Source organism: Engraulis encrasicolus, chromosome 18, assembly GCF_034702125.1.
Source record: "Engraulis encrasicolus isolate BLACKSEA-1 chromosome 18, IST_EnEncr_1.0, whole genome shotgun sequence".
Classification (NCBI taxonomy): domain Eukaryota; kingdom Metazoa; phylum Chordata; class Actinopteri; order Clupeiformes; family Engraulidae; genus Engraulis; species Engraulis encrasicolus.
The window spans coordinates 39,132,003-39,149,502 of NC_085874.1; the positions used below are offsets into that span (position 1 = coordinate 39,132,003).

General features: G+C 46.8%; 2 protein-coding genes across 2 annotated transcripts in view; one reads left to right on the plus strand and one right to left on the minus strand.

Moving 5' to 3' along the window:
- extl3 (exostosin-like glycosyltransferase 3) overlaps positions 1-11,496 on the plus strand; it is a 77,367-nt gene extending 65,871 nt beyond the window's left edge. The window contains exons 11-12 of the mRNA XM_063223594.1: positions 5,645-5,773; positions 10,501-11,496. Of these exons, the coding sequence (XP_063079664.1) occupies positions 5,645-5,773; positions 10,501-10,710 (339 nt within the window). The 3' untranslated portion in view covers positions 10,711-11,496. The remainder of the gene's footprint in view (positions 1-5,644; positions 5,774-10,500) is intronic.
- A 4,233-nt stretch (positions 11,497-15,729) lies between these two features.
- ints9 (integrator complex subunit 9) overlaps positions 15,730-17,500 on the minus strand; it is a 29,794-nt gene continuing 28,023 nt past the window's right edge. The window contains exon 17 of the mRNA XM_063223599.1: positions 15,730-16,863. Within this exon, the coding sequence (XP_063079669.1) occupies positions 16,687-16,863 (177 nt within the window). The 3' untranslated portion in view covers positions 15,730-16,686. The remainder of the gene's footprint in view (positions 16,864-17,500) is intronic.

Sequence of the window (17,500 nt, forward strand, 5' to 3'; positions counted from 1 at the left end):
CTCTCTCTTTCTCTCTTCCTCTCTCTTTCTCTCTCTCATTCGCCTCTCTGTTTCTCTCACTCACTCCCTCACTCACTCTCTCTCTCTGTCTCTCTGGGTGTCTCTCTCTCTCTCTCTCTCTCTCTCTCTCTCTCTCTCTCTCTCTCTCTCTCTCTCTCTCTCTCTCTCTCTCTCTCTCTCTCTCTCATTGTCTCTGTCTCTCTCTCTCTCTAGCTTGCTTTCTCTCTAGCTCTCTCATTCTCTCTCCCTCCCTCCCTCTCTGTCACTCTAGATCCCATCCTCTTTCTTTCTCTCTCTCCCATCCCCCCTCTTTGCTCTCTCTCTCTTCCTCTCTTTCTACCTATCTGTCTCCTCACCTGTCGAGGAGCCCTTTCTCTGCCTGTCCACCCACATACTCCTTTCTCCTCTCTCCCCCTCCTCTCTCTCTCTCTCTCCCCCCCTCCTCTCTCTCTCTCTCTCTCTCTCTCTCTCTCTCTCTCTCTCTCTCTCTCTCTCTAAGAGGGCCTTTTTTCCTCTTCTTCGCCTTAAGCCAGGCTCAAACTACACGACTAGCGATTGTGTGTCCGATTTTGGCGTCGGGGTGCACCGTACACTAGAAGAGAATCGCAAATGTCCATCTAGTCGCTGCTCGCAGCCACCAAGACAATAACCGACGTTCTATTTCCAGTCGCAAATATCAAACACTGTTTGATTTCTACGATTTGCAATCGGCGACTCTTTGAGCTGCCAAAGTTCTATCTTAGAACGTCGCTCACGACGAGGAAATCTTTCCCGACAATCGCTTGCGATGGTCCTGGGGGGTAAAGTTCCAGCGATTGTCGTAAGGGGGGTTTTCAGCCGAGAATCGGCGCGATAGTCGTGTAGTTTGAGCCAGCCCTTAGTCTCATCCCCTTTGTATTTCTTTCCCGTGTCTGATGGAATGCGTTCTCACGTTGCTCAGCGTTGCTCGGCAACTGTGTGTGTGTGTGTGTGTGTGTGTGTGTGTGTGTGTGTGTGTGTGTGTGTGTGTGTGTGTGTGTGTGTGTGTGTGTGTGTGTGTGTGTGTGTGTGTGTGTGTGTGTGTGATAGATAGAAGAAGAGAGCAGATGGAGGACTGGAATGGTGGAGCTGGGGGAGAGGAGAGAAGAGGGGCGGAGGAGGAGAAGAGATAGATTGAGCATGAGGACAGGAGTGATTGATACAGCAAGAGAGGAGGAGAGTAAATGAAGGAGTGGAGGGCTGGAACAGGAAGAGGAAAGAAGAAACAAGTGGAGTGGACTAGAGAGGAGTGGAGAGGAGGTGGATAGATGGAGCAATAGAACTTGAGAGGAGAGGAGTGGTGGAGAGGATAAGAAGTAGAGGAGGAGAGGAGAGGGGGATGGATAGAGGAGGAGAGGAGAGGGGGATGGATAGAGGAGGAGAGGGGGATGGATAGAGGAGGAGAGGAGAGGGGGATGGATAGAGGAGGAGAGGAGATGAGAGGGGGATGGATAGAGGAGGAGAGGAGAGAGGGATGGATAGAGGAGGAGAGGAGAGGGGGATAGATAGAGGAGGAGAGGAGAGAGGGATGGATAGAGGAGGAGAGGAGAGGGGGATAGATAGAGGAGAGGGGGATGAATAGAGGAGGAGAGGAGAGGGGGATGGATAGAGGAGGAGAGGAGAGGGGGATGGATAGAGGAGGAGAGGAGATGAGAGGGGGATGGATAGAGGAGGAGAGGAGAGGGGGATGGATAGAGGAGGAGATGAGAGGGGGATGGATAGAGGAGGAGAGGAGATGAGAGGGGGATGTACTGTAGGGGTGGGCGACATGGCAAAAATGTTGTATCACGATTTTTTAACATGAAATCACGATATCGATTTTTTATCACGATCTTCCATCCAAAAAATAAAAACAACAAAAAACAACTTTCATATACTTGCAATTTGTAATTTGCAGTCAATAAAATGTTAACACACTGATGATACTCTCATAAAGTGTACAAGTGGAATACAATAATGTAAAGAATAAAGTGAAGACAACAACACAAGTGAGAAAACGTCACTCTGATACTGATAATAAACATCTTCACTGCAAGACGATCTATACGATTTCTCCACTTTGGCAGATTCGAGACGATATTTTACTCAATATCGCGTTTCACGATATAATATCGTCATATCGCCCACCCCTAGGGGGATGGATAGAGGAGGAGAGGGGATGCATAGAGGAGCAGCCATCTGAGACCATGAGTGCGTTGCAATATGCGACCTTGCCTCCTCCACTTGCCTCCTCCACTTGCTTCTGTCCTCGTACCAGGAAGTAATATGTCATGATGACATCACTGACAACAGCATTATATTTCAATATCTTGCAAAAGCTCAATTGTAGAGTCTTTTTCTCATTTGCAATTGGGATGGTGAATGAAAAACAGCCACTCAAAAGTTGTTGTGGCTATGCTGACAGCTGAGAAACTTTTTCTCCACGGAGGAGGGGTCAGGAGGCGGGACGAGGAGACAAGCGCAAGTGGAGGAGGCAAGGTCGCATATTGCAACGCACTCCATGAGCATGTCGGACACGCAGGCCAATAAGCATCTCTGGCTCTGCGGAATGTTGGGGGTGGGGGAGGTGGAGGTGGAAGCAAAGCTCTGATAGCCACTTTTTGAAGCTGTGGTTTCAACTATAGGACTTGGTTCAGGCATACTGCTCTTTTAAACAGTCTTTTTTTGTGAGTAATTATCACAGGATTATTGCATTCTGTGGCCTAATGTTGTGTTTTGTGTCGTGGACTCACAGCGTGTGTGTGTGTGTGTGTGTGTGTGTGTGTGTGTGAGTGTCTGTGTGAGTGTCTGTGTGAGTGTCTGTGTGAGTGTCTGTGTGAGTGTCAGTGTGAGTGTCAGTGTCTGTGTGTGCACGGCGTGCACATGTTTGTGTGTCCGTATGTGTGAGATCTGGTAGTGGCTGGGGTAAGGGACACATCCATTGATGCTGGATGTTGTGTTGCGCAACATTGACCCTGGCGCCTGGAACTGCATAACGCAACATTCAGACTCATGAGATTTGAGACAATTTTATTAAAGATCTTGGTATGTTAGAGCTGAATGAATAGATTTTAATGCAAGATCAGTGTCTTAGCGTTTAAATGCAACTTATTGCATGTTTTCATGTGCTTCAGAAGCTGAGATATTTAGGTTTTTATAGGCTGAGGGTAACTTTTCTTGAAAAGGGTTTAGGCATTCAGCAGCCTTTGCAGGTGCCTTAGGCATCAATGGGTTAAAGGTAGTAGCAGCGATGCATGTTGGATCACCTGGGTGTGTGTGCGCGCGTTGGCGTTTGTGTAATCTTCCCCTGGGACATGTAGCCAAAGGTAGTCGTGTGTGTTTGTGTGTGTTGGACGGAAGCCGCCAGGGCTAACAGGGAAACAGATGGACTGTGTGTGTGTGTGTGGGGATAGGGGGGAATGGGGATAGAGAGGGGTGGAGGGAGATGAAGAAAAGGAGGGAGATTCTATCGATGGATAGAATTTGAGGTGGGCTGGGGGTGAGGAGGACATAGGGAGGCTAGGGAGAGAGGAGGAGGTGGAGGAAGATGAGGGGAGAGGGGGGCTAGAGAGAGAGAGAGGAGGAGGTGGAGGAAGATGAGGGGAGAGGGGGGCTAGAGAGAGAGGAGGAGGTGGAGAGGGAGGCTAGAGAGAGGAGATGGTGGAGGGGAGAGGGAGGCTAGGGAGAGAGGAGGAGGACGACGAGGAAGATGAGGGGAGAGGGGGGCTAGAGAGAGAGGAGGAGGTGGAGAGGGAGGCTAGAGAGAGGAGATGGTGGAGGGTGATGAGGGGAGAGGAGGAGGTGGAGGGTGATGAGGGGAGAGGAGGAGGTGGAGGGTGATGAGGGAAGAGGAGGAGGTGGAGGGTGATGAGGGGAGAGGAGGAGGTGGAGGGTGATGAGGGGAGAGGGAGACTAGAGAGAGGAGGAGGTGGAGGGTGATGAGCTGGGAGGGGGGCTAGGGAGAGAGAGGAGGAGGTGGAAGATGGGTAGAGAAGGAGGGACATGAGAGAGAGAGAGAGCGATGGAGAGAGAAAGAGAGAGATAGGGAGAGAAATGGAGAGAGGGCTGTGAGGGAAATCACGGCCCTGGAACTGACTGCAGTGCGGCAGAGAGGCCCTGTGCCATGAAGAGCCCAGTGGGACATCCACAACCCTCCCTACCTCATCCTCTCATCCTTTCTTTCTCATCTTCTCTATCGTCTCTCTCTCTCTCTCTCTCTCTCTCTCTCTCTCTCTCTCTCTCTCTCTCTCTCTCTCTCTCTCTCTCTCACTCACTCCTGCTTTCTCTCTCTCTCCCGCTTTCTCACTTCTCTGTCTTTCTTACTCTTCTCTCTTTCACCCCTCTCCTCTTCTCCATCCCCCTCTCTTGCTCTCCCTCTCTCACACATTCTCTTTTTCCTCTACTGTATCTCTCTTCTTCCCCTCTCTCTCTTCCTCCAACTCTTGATTTTCCTCTCTTCCTCTCTCTCTCTCTCTCTCTCTCTCTCTCTCTCTCTCTCTCTCTCTCTCTCTCTCTCTCTCTCTCTCTTCCACCCTCACTCTCCATCTTTCTCTTCCTCTGTGTCTCTGACTCATTCTTTCTCTCACCCTCTATTTTTTTCGTTCTGTCCTTCTCCCGTGTTGTAACAGAATGGAATTCTTGTGTTGGGTTCAGCTGTTCAGATTTGCTCTTTTTTCTTCCTCCACTCCACAAGACTTGATTATGCCTTTTTTCTCCTTTCTTTTATTGTGTCTTTCTGTATTGTGAACCAGTGAGTTTGTTACAATAAACAAGCAGTACATTTCTCTCTCTTTCTCTCTCTCTCTTTCTTTTTCGTTTTTGTCACAAATTTCTCATTTCTCTCTCTCTTTTCTTTTTCGTTTTTTTCACAAATTTCTCATTGCACTCTTTCTTTTTCTTTCTCTCTCTTTCTTTCTTTGTCGTTTTTGTTTCTCGGTACTGCCATCTCAGTCTCTCCTTATTTATTCTCTTCTATGCTGTAGTCTGTCGTTTATCTGTCTCCCTCATGTACTTTTTTGCTCTTTATCTTTCCCTGCCCATCTGTCTTTCATTTAACTCTCTCTCTCCCTCTTTCGCTTCTTCTCTCTCCCTCCCTGTGTGTCTCTCTCTCTCGCACATACGATCCCTCTGCCTCTCTATTTCCTCTCTTGCTCTCTGTGGATTTAAAGTGAATAGTTGCCACAGTTGAGAGAATCTCAATGTATTCTGGGTTTATTTGCGTTCCATGTCTTCTGCGTTTATAGGAGAAAGTTTTCAAAACGAGTTCAATCATCAACACTTTCTCTACAACCATGCTTTCTTCTGAAAGTTGTACAAACACAATACCATGTTATATTATGTCAACGTTGAAAGGAACGGCAAGAGCGCTAACATTGTTGTCTTTATCTCTCTCTCTCTCTCTCTCTCTCTCTCTCTCTCTCTCTCTCTCTCTCTCTCTCTCTCTCTCTCTCTCTCTCTCCCTCTCTCACACTCACTTCACCCCCCTCATCTCTACTCTCACCTCCATCTCTGTCTCACTCTTTCTTTCCCCCTCACCTTCCTCTTCCTTTCTTTCTCCCTCTCTCTCCATCTCTCTCTCTCTCCATCTCTCTCTCTCTCTCTCTCTCTCTCTCTCTCTCTCTCTCTCTCTCTCTCTCTCTCTCTGCAGTACTATGCCTACCTGTATTCGTACGTGATGCCTCAGGCTATTCGGGACATGGTGGACGAGTACATCAACTGTGAAGACATCGCCATGAACTTCCTGGTCTCACACATCACACGCAAGCCGCCTATCAAGGTAACACACGCATGCACGCACACACGCTCGCACACATGCACGCACGCACACAGAACAATTCTCCTGTCAAGGTAACACACACACACACACACACACACACACACACACACACACACACACACACACACACACACACACACACACACACACACACACACACACACACAGAACAAGCGGCCTATCAAGGTAACACACACACACACACACACACACACACACACACACACACACACACACACACACAGAGGGAGACATAAAGCACGTCTTTGTTGCAAACGCGTTGTTCACCTAAATAAAAAACAGCAAAACTAAGTCCACCAGTGTACGGTGATCCTTCTTCTAATAGCTTCCCGAAATAGCTGCCCTAAGGCCTCGCCAAGATGGCCGCCAAGCGGAGGGACTTATACAGACAGACTTTGATCTCGCTCATCCACGCAGCATATACAGCAGGGGTGGGGAACCTTTTTCATTCGAAGGGCCACTTCAAATTCCTCCAAGGGCCTTAAAGGTCTTCCAGGGGTGTACTATGAACACAAACCAGGATTTCCCCCTGCACTTAAGGTCTATATTGAAGGTAGCCACCTTTAAAACAGACCCCACCTTCTCTAGGTACCCTGAATATAACCTAATTGTATTGAAAAATGATTTTCTAAGATTCCTTTACAAAATATTTCATATTTCATGTGAAGCTGCATAACATTAAAATTATGTCGGGGGCTGGATAAAATGACCTCAAGGGCTGTAAATGGCCCTCGAAACATAGGTTCCCCACCGCTGGTATACAGTATGCAGTCTATTGGGCAGTCACGAGTAAGTGGTTGGGGCGTCAGACTTGTAGCCCAAAGGTTGCCGGTTCGACTCCTGACCCGCCAGGTTGGTGGGGGGAGTAATTAACCAGTGCTCTCCCCCATCCTCCTCCATGACTAAGGTACCCTGAGCATGGTACCGTCCCGCTGCACTGCTCCCTTGGGGCGCCATTGGTGGCTGCCCCCTTGCACGGGTGATACATAAATGCAATTTCATTGTGTGCAGTGTGCAGTGAACACTTGTGTGCTGTGGAGTGCTGTGTCACAATGACGATGGGAGTTGGAGTTTCCCAGTTGGGCTTTCACACTTTCATTTACAACGTGGACAATGGAAAAACGAACTGTAGTGCAACAATGGAGTGAAAAACAACAAGTGTACCTAAACGAGAAGGGAATTTAATGTCAGGTTGTCTACATTGTTATTTTACAATTACAAATGTTTACTTGCTTGCTTGCTATTTCCTCTATGCACTCCCAACTCTCCAAACAACAACTCCGAAAATGAAATGAATTGAGAGTTGCCCTGTGGCTGTAGTTTTTATTGTATTCCTGCTAGAAGACTCTATAATTTCACTCTGTCTGTTCTTAGAAGCCAGACCAATTTTACCACCCCATTCGCCCCTGGTATCTAGCAAGGAGTGGAAATTTCCATAACCCAATAGACAGACACAGACAATATACAGGCCAGGGGTTGGACAAAACAACTGCGATACCTATCATTTTAGTGTGAAAGCTTGCTCTTGCATCCACAGTTAATCCTGTTGGATGTGGTTCATCCTTCTTGGTAGTATGCAGACATTACTGTTGATAACGTGGCTCTTGATACATCACAAAGACTTGCTGTCTCGGTCAAAGATGCAACAGTGACACGCGCACCAAAAATTTCTCCTTTTTGAACTCTTGACATGTCACGAATAATGTGTTGTGTGCATTGCAAAATTTTGAGCAAAACTGTGCCCTTAACCTGCTAATTGAACCGTCACACTTCACTTTACTGGTGCAATGTGCAATTAATAAAAATTGGCCAGTCCACTTGAGCCATGAAACTTCCCAGACTAAAATGATAGGTGTCTCAGCTATTTTGTCCAACCCCTGTATATATACATGTTCAGGGTTCCCATGGGTCATGGAACTTCTGGAATATCATGGAATTTCATGAAAGTTTTTCCAGTCATGGAATATCATGGAATTTTCTTAACAGTTGTGCAGAAGTAAAAACTTTGTACACCGGTAATATAAGGATTAGGAGGATTACGTTTACACTGGAGGATTTTAGGTAAGGCTGTCGGGTAGTGGTGTGCATTGGCACTGCCCTCATGATTCGATTCGATTAAGATTCGGGAGGTTTTGATTCGATTTAATTCAATTCTACGATGCATTGCAATGCATTACATTTCTACTGAAAGCAAAGCAAATGTCTAATCAGTCATGATGAGGTAATACAAGTAGTCAGATACTGAGCAACATTTTATTGGCTGTTTTCTGTATCAGTCTTGCCGTTTTCAATGCTTTGAAGTGCTTTTATTTAATTTAACTTCATTTGCTCCTGAAATATCCACTGAAGTTAATTGAAACCTAAAACATTTGCCGCATCGAATCTGGAACTTGCCGCATTTAATTGAATTGTCCATGCCCCACATTGCATTGCATCGCCGAATCGATTATTGTTGACACCACTACTGTCGGGCTGATGTGTCTTCAGTTCAACCCATGGTTGAGAAATGAAGTGTTCTGTGTGTGTGAGGGGGTGAAGAACTATGATGAACAACATGATTGTGGTATTAGTCAATGAATATTACTCATCGTCCCCTGAAAACATTCTCTCTCCTCCTGCAAAATCCATAAATAGGATTAAAGGACGCCTTTTTAACACACACAAACATTTTAATACTTTTATTTGGATCTCACCATAAAGGCAGTATTACAAATCAAAATAGTGATGGAAGCAACACACACACACACACACACACACACACACACACACACACACACACACACACACACACACACACACACGCACACACACACACACGACACATGCATAACCACTTAGATAGAGATCTCTTATAGATTGTGCAGAGTAGGAAATCAATTGCTCTTGAGTTGCTGAATATGAAACTTGAATAGTTGCTTGTATTAAGATATTAAGACTTTTCAATAGAAATCATTCTCTTTCTCTCACTCGCTTGCAGTCCTTGTTGCACTCTCTCTCTCGCACGCTCTTTCTTTTTCTCTCTCTCTCTCCCTCAAGCTCCACACAGGTGTACACACGCACATGTACACACACACCTGTCCATTTCACACATCTCATGTCTTCTCTCCCTCTCCCCTCTCTCTCTCTCTCTCTCTCTCTCTCTCTCTCTCTCTCTCTCTCTCTCTCTCTCTCTCTCTCTCTCTCTCCCTCTCTCTCTCTCTCTCTCTCTCTTTCTCTTTCTCTTTCTCTTTCTCTTTCTCTTTCTCTTTCTCTCTCTCTCTCTCTCTCTCTCTCTCTCTCTCTCTCTCTCTCTCTCTCTCTCTCTCTCTCTCTCTCTCTCGCAAGGCCCGCACACAGAAACTCCCATTCATCTGTCCGTTTCTCCCCTATAAATACCCAGATATGTTATGCTAATGCCAGCACCAAAATAGAGGAGAGGCTGCTCATTAAGAAGAGAGAGAGCAGAGTAGCGGCGCCATGCAAATAAGGCGCTGGAAGCCTTTGTTGTTGTTTTTTCTAGATGTGACAGCTCTCTCTGTATGATAATAATAATAATTATTATTATAATCTCGCTACATGTCTCTCGACAAAGAGAGAGAGCTCCTCTCCTTTGTCTTTGTCTTGTTCTCTTCCTCCCTGGTCTCCTATGCATCCGTAGGCGTGTGTTGTGTATGTGCAAGCGTATCATCACGATTCTCTTTGGTTTTATTCGGATATTCATATCAGTTTTAATAATGCCGCTTTGCCGGTGTGACACTGTACGCTTGACATTGCAAAAGGGTCCGTCTTTTGTACAGGTAATGGGGTTATGCAAGGAAAACAGAATGGAATCAAATCAAACAAAATCAAATTGAGCCGCAATGTGTGTTTGTTTTTCGTTCTGTCTCGTTCTCATTAAGTTGTCCGCTGTAATTCCTTGGTCTTTTTTCTGCTTCTCTACCTCCTCCTGTTGTGCACAACCGCCTTAGGCTAGTTTTACCCAAGCAGTCTGTTTGAAAATAAATTAACTGAATAATCTTCATTCTCTCTCTCTCTCTCTCTCTCTCTCTCTCTCTCTCTCTCTCTCTCTCTCTCTCTCTCACACACTTTTTCCTCTGACTTCTGTTGTTTTTTTTCTCTCAACCCACTCCCCCTTCGCTCTGTCCCTATCTCTGTTTCTGTCTATTTTTCTCTCCATTTCTTTCTTTTTCCTCCTCTCTCTTCCCTTCGCTCCTTCTCTCTTGCCCCCTCTCCTCTCTTCTCTTCTCTCCTCCCTCCTTTGTCTTCCATTTTTCTCCCCCTCAATCTCTCTTGCCCCCTCACTACCTCTCTTCCTTCCATTCTCCCCTCACTCTTCTCTCCCTCACACTCTTTTCCTCTCCTCTCCTCTCCTCTCCCCACTCTCCACCTCTCCCACTTTCTCCTCTTCACTCTCCACCTCTCCCTCTCCCTCCATCCCTCTTATACTCACCAACCTCTTTTCTCCTCTCTCCCTCCATCTCTCTTCCCCCTCCTCCTCCTGCCCCCTCCCTCCATCTCTCCTCCCTCCTCTTTTCTCCTCTCCTCTCCCTCCGTCTCTCTTCCTCCTCCATCTCTCCTCTTCTCCTTCTTGCTCTTTTCTCCTCTTCCCTCCCCTCCCTCCACCTCTCTTCCTCTTCCTCCTCCTCGCCCTCCCCTCTGTCCTCTCCATCCGTCTCTTCCTCCCCTCCTCTCCTCCTCCTTCTCTCTCTCTCTCTGTCTCTCTGCAGGTGACGTCTCGCTGGACGTTCCGCTGCCCGGGTTGTCCCCAGGCCCTGTCCCACGACGACTCCCACTTCCACGAGCGCCACAAGTGCATCAACTTCTTCGTCAAGGTGTATGGCTACATGCCCCTGCTCTACACGCAGTTCCGCGTGGACTCGGTGCTCTTCAAGACGCGCCTGCCCCACGACAAGACCAAGTGCTTCAAGTTCATCTAGCACATGTGGACACTGCTGCTGCAGGGGCTGATGGGAGACTGCTGCTGCTGCTGCTGCAATGACTCATGGGAGATGGTGTCTTTTTTTAATGGTACGGAACATGAGAGCAGGGGCCACACACAGGACTACATGTTAGCGTGTGCGACTGACTTCGAGCTGTCTTCTTCGGACTCTGAATGCTTTATACTGGGAGCCGTGATGTAGGACGAAAACACAAAGAAAAAAAAAAACTTCTGCCAATCAAAAGTTTGTGATTTTGTTTTGTAGCTTTTTTTTGTGTTCGGTATGTCTGCCTGTGTGTATTTTTCATTGGCAACCACTACAGTTCGCATATGCACCACTTGATTTTTTTTTTTTTTTGGGGACTAAACTCCGAGCTGAACAACACTAAGCCGATGGTAGAACTGACGGACATGGGACAGACAACTGAACATTTTTAACTGACATAGCATGAGAATGACCTTGACGACCCCCTCCACAAGGTCATAGGTCAACTCGGGCCTACTCTGGGAGATGAGCTTTCGCAAAGGATCATGGGAGAATAGAGTGCAAGGGACAGATGAACAGTTGGCCGATGCACTCAGAATTGTAACAGGTTTTTTTTTTTTTTTTTTTTAAAGGTCGCGTTATGATTTTATATATTCTAGTTCCATATGAGAAAAGCACTGATGATGGGTCTTACTTGGCGGTTATTTTGTTTATTTGTGGTGTTTCTTCATGTAAACGAAAAAAAATACAATGTGTGCGTGTGTGCAACATAATCACAGCCCATGCCTCAAGCAGTACACCCCCCACCACCCCCCACCACCACCACCACCACCACCACCACCACCACACACACACACACACACACACACACACACACACACACACACACACACACACACACCTTCCCTAGCTTGTCCCACCCCCCAGACCCAACCTGGCCAACCCACTTCCAACATTCACACATTCACAGGTAGTGTGACCTTCAGGAAATGTGGAAAAATACTGAACATTTCTCTCCCAACATAGCAGCACATCAAGGTCGTGTGGTGTGGACTCCCCGTTCTCAGCAGCTGTTTCTGTTCTCTGCTCGTCCTTGGCCTACCTGTACCTGGCAGCCTGCCCTGCGTGGGGTAGTGGTGGTGGTGGAGCTCTGAACAACTCTTACTCGGCTGAGAATCACTAGCCTACACAGCACCCTTAGCAGTGCTAATTCAACATTATCCTGAGTATCCAGGTTCAAAAATTAGAATAAATTCTCTTGACTAAGGCACTCCAAACTAAAATGTCATCATTAATTTGACAAGTCCTACATGGACATATTAAAAACAAGGCCCACGCGTAGCGACACGAGTGCCACGCCATATTCTACAAACTCAAACCAGAGAATCGTATATGAGCGAGAGATAAGTCAGGCTCGTTCTTTTCCGGTATCCACTTTATGTCGGATGAACGCCCCTTAAGAAGACCTTCGGTTAGGAGACCTTCGTAGTCCTGCGATCGAGAATAAATGAAGTCCCCTTAGCGCTGTAAATGGCGGTAGCGCACGTCTTGTGCATACACCTCGAAAAGAGAAGGAGAGACAATGCCCCCTTAGGAGACCCAACTTGAGCACACGCTTTTGCATTGAGTTGGGCGTGTTTCAAGTCTAACCTCTTTGCTCAAACTACCCTGAGTGTATTATACTGTGCCTTTCCATATAGTGGCAACATTTTAAAATCTTGACTGTTGAGTCAACACTGTGAAAACGATCAGTTTGCGGTGTTCATTCAATCCATGTGACTGGCCACCATTAAATCTCTATGTGTTGAATTAACACTGCCAAATGTACTGGGCAGAACAGCACTACGAAGTGGGCTGGTGTGGTGTTTGAGGAAGGCAACTGCTACACTGTTGGTGGTGAGGTGGAGGGTATCTGATGGTGGTTGTGGGGGGTGGAGGTTGTGGGAGGGCGGAACAAGCTGCCAGACTCTCATTTCTTTCCCTCGATTTGCCCGTTTGACAAGACAGGCGGTAATGTAATGAAATGAGGAATGTCAACCGGATTTAGACATTGAGGGTAATTTGGCTCAGGATACCAGTCTCGCACCCTCCCCCCTCTCCTCCTTCCTCCTCTCCCATCTCTCTCTCTTGTCTGTTCTACTTTGCATCATTTCATCAATAAGCCTGCCCCTCTTTCTCTCTCTGTCCCTCTCTCCCCATAGCCTTCTCTCTCGCTCGCTATCTCTCGCCCCCTCCCTCCCTCTCTCTCTCTCTCTCTCTCTCTCTCTCTCTCTCTCTCTCTCTCTCTCTCCCTCCATCTCCCCCCCCCATACCTTTCTCTCGCTCCCGGTCTTATCTGGCTGGACAGGTACCATCTCTGAAGGAGCACCGACTGCAGAATGCACCAAGCACACGTACCGCACTGTATGGTAGACGCCTCTGAAGATTGTGGTGTGGCCAATTGGAGTGAGGCTTAAAATGCAGTTTATATTTCCCTCACAGAAACAGAGCTTTCTGCACACCACCACCACTGCCACAAATGTTCTATCGGTACTTTTTGTTGCTACCCACATTCCCCAACACCAGGTTCAGTCACGCTGTACTTCAGAAAGCACCAAGAAGCACACTTGCGGTGAGATTGTACTATGTGCGTTATGGGAGTGGGCTATTAAGCCCATTGTATTGTATCATCCCACTGCCAACCCGATTTCAATGACGTTGCCCCTCCATCTAACATCTGTCCATATTTCAGTCCCCAAGCATTGGTGTGACTGTGTGTTTCACTAGCCAAATATGATGAAAAGGACAAATGACATGATTTTATAACATGACTGAAATAACACATTGCACACTGTTCGGTGTCTTACTACACCCGTTTTGAAGTTATCGGTTCAGAAGGTTCATCCTGCCCATTAGTTCTACATTCCGGTGTTCTTTATGGTCGCCATTGCTGCCATCAACCATATCCTCTGGAGTTCATCTTGGCGAGTTTGCCAACAAACTGTAACTCCTCAACTAGTTTATCGTTTTCAGGTCATGGTTTCAAACACGGTTGGCTGCTACTGTATGCTAAGCGGGGTATGGTCATGGGTTGCAGTGCATTTCATGATGAGTGGTCAAGTACACAAAGGATTAATGGGATTTCCAAACCCCCCCCCCCCCCCTCTACTGTAGACCTACCATAGATCCCTCAACATCACCCTCCCCCTCCCCAACTCCCAAACACACACTACACCACTGTTACAGAAATCAAGAAAACCTTGCATTAAAAACCAGCTAATATGACAACTGATAATGGATCATGAACGCCTACCCAAGTAAACCATTAAAGTTCTCGATATTGTTTTAAAACAACGTGTTTTGTCCAATTTGTTAATTGTATTTGAATTGAATTTGAATTTGATTTTAATTGAATTTATTGCAATAGTCAACCCAACGAAAATATGAAAGCTGAAATCCAGAAGGCTGTGTGTTGGTTTGATGGCAAAGTGTTATATTCTGTTGCATTCAGCAGCACTATATAAGTGTAGCAGAAAACTGCAGCCAAGCTGAAGAATTTGTGTGCGTGAGAGTGGAGCTCGGTGTAGTTGTGCTTGTGCTGAAATATACTGACATCATTGAAAGAGAAGGTGGTGTTCCCTACCACACCCCTTCACGGAGGCCAGAGACGGGATCCCATGAGCCTAGTCAACTCCCAGCCCCAACACCGGGGAAAATAAGCAGACTGGACAACATTTTTGTGTTCGCTTCATCCGACCTTATCCTGAAGTCATAATCATGGCAACTACAACACAGCTGTGTGTGGGTTTTTTTTTTTTGCTGTTTGAATTATTGTGCTGCTGCGTGACTTCTCAGCTGTTAGGTCGGTCATGCTGATATGCCACCATAGCCTGAAAGCATGTTGACTGATGCGTGTTTAATTCACAGCCAAACGCTATTTTAATTCACAGCTAAACGCCATTTTATCGCTCACTGCAGCTGGGTCTGAGCTCGCGGCTCATTTTTTTAATATATATTTTTAGCAGCTTTTATGCCTTTATTTTGATAGGACAGTCTGAGATGGTGACAGGAAGCGAGTGGGACAGAGAGACGGGGTGGGATCGAGAAATGACCCCGGCAGGACTCGAACCCCGTGGGCATGCAAGCCCAAATGTGGGGCCTTAACGCACTGCGCCACAGCGCCCCCCTCTCGCGGCTCATTTGATGTCATTTTTGGTCCGCTGCTCGCGGGACCTTATCCAATCCAAATGGCCAGGGCTGGACTGGGGGAGAAATAGGGATTGGGCACTTCTGGCATAAAGGGGCCCCTCAGAACTAGCAATGCAGAACTGACTCATCGGTGGGCCTCACACCCTTGTGTGCCCCTAATAATTATTTACATTTTGGAAAATAGGGGCCCACGGGCATGGGTGTAATTTTAGGGGGTACGGTGGGGACATGTCCATACCACTTTCCAGATAAACCTAGCTTGTCCCTACCATTCTTTCACAAATATAATGCAAAAACAGCATATCCGGACCATTTGCGATTGAAATGTCCCCACCACTTTTCGAGCCAAACCTACACCTTTGCCCACGGGTGCGGGGCCCACCAGGAAATGCCCAGATTGCCAGATGGCCAGTCCAGCCCTGCAAATGGCCATGTGCGTCTAGAGGAATTGAGGCGTAGAAATCTCACCCTCAGCCACCCACAACCCCTCCGGAATTTATAGAAGGGTCACTATTTTCCACACAGTTGCACTTACACTTGTAGAATTGAACTCCTGAGGACATCAACCCATCAGAGATATTTGTGTTGTTCACTTGGGGTTCGATAGCAAATCATGTGGACATGAACAGTAAAATTTGGGGGGGGGACGTGTCAGTCATACTATGCTCCAACACCCGTATTTTTTAATATACCAAGAGCGTCTAATAAGTCAAACTTGCTCTGTCCATTCTGTCAGTTTTGCCTTCCAAGGTCAGAGAAACACTCAACTACATCAACTCCACCCTCTACTGGTTAAAAATAAAACTCCCTTTAAAATGAAATGACTCTGCTACCACAACAAGCAATAGCACAAATGAATCAATTGTTTTTTATTATTATTTTGAAAAACATACAAAATGCATTCTATACAAAGCTTTGTTTTTTTTTGTTTTTTTTTTAAAGGAGGGGTGGGGTGCTGTCACAAGAACTTAAAGACCACAAAACAAAATCTAGACAATAGCATGATGCACAACGCAGACATCCGGTGACCGGGTATCACACACAGGAATTGGACAAGTTTTTTGCCTTTGGACTAGAGACTACTCTGAGTAGCAGGGCCAGATTAACGCACAGCAGGCTAGATATGGAACCTGCCAGGGGGCCCACAATTGGCCAAAATTTAAGAAATTGCAGAATTGTGACCATATGCAATATTGAGAAATGAATCTGTAATGCCAAGTACAGTTTTAAATCTTGTTAATACAGCGCCTACAGATGGCAGACATATCATCCTTAATTCCTAGCACATAAGTATGACACCGTCTATGTCATTTTGTCATGAAATTAGCCTTCCAGAGGGGACCCACAACGACCTGTAGCCTATTGGCTCCGGGAGTCTTATAATCCAGCCCTGCCAAGTAGGCGATTCCATTCAACTGAGCTGAGCTAACACTCCACACCCCTAGAGGGCACCACTTGCTATGAGTGCATCTTAATATGGGACCTTGCCTCCTCCACTTGCCTCCTCCACTCGCTTCTCGTCATGATGACATCACTGACAACAGCATTATATTTCAATATCTTCCAAAAGCTCAATTGTAGAGTCTTTTTCTCGTTTGCAATTGTTATGGTGAATGAAAAACAGTCCCTCAAAAGTTGTTGTGGCTAGGCTGACAGCTGGGAAACTTTATCGTTTTCTCCACGGAGGAGGGGCGAGGAGACAAGCGCAAGTGGAGGAGGCAAGGTCACATATTGGGATGCACCCTATATTTCCCGCAACCCAGGAGGCCTCACTGAAGGAGGTTTAATTCAGAACTTAATTCAGAACTTCTGCAGGAAGCGCAGCACCAGGTCTCGGAGGGCGGTGCGGAGCGTCTGGTTGTTGTCGCAGATGATGTGGGTCGAGTCTTCCTCCAGCTGAATCAGGGTGTCCTCCGCCTGCAGGTGTAATATGTGGCCCTCAGCTGACTCCTCCACCTTCACATCCATGATGCCATGCTGAGGAGATGGATAGAGAGAGAGAGAGAGAGAGAGAGAGAGAGAGAGAGACAGAGGTGAGAGGTGAGAAACATGTGGGTGAGACAGCTGACTACCTTCACATCCATGATGCCATGCTGTGGAGATGGAGAGAGAGAGAGAGAGATGTGAGAGGAGAAGGCAAATGAGAGATATGGGTGAAATTGTACAGTGTGTGCCCCTCTGCAACACCTTCACAACCACAACGACATGCCCTAGAGAGAGAGGTAGAGGTAGAGGTAGAGGTGCAATATGTGGCCCTCAGCTGACTCCTCAACCTTCACATCCACAATGCCATGCTGGGGAGAGAGACAGAGGTGAGAGGAGAGAAACAGGTGATGTGGGGGGAAACAGGTGCAATATGTGGCCCTTAGCGGACCCCTGCATCATGCTGTGGAGAGGGAGAGGGGAAATCTGACGCAAATAATAAGTTTCCCCCCTGCTGTGGTCGGTGCTTTTTTTTGTACAGTGCACAGACACTGAATGGATAAACCTAAATAACATTGAACATGGGCCCTTTACAAGCCGTGCGACATGTAAACATGTAAATATGTAAATTACAAAATCATACAATCCATCCCTAAATCGGATTTAGTAAATCCCATGTAGCCATCATGCA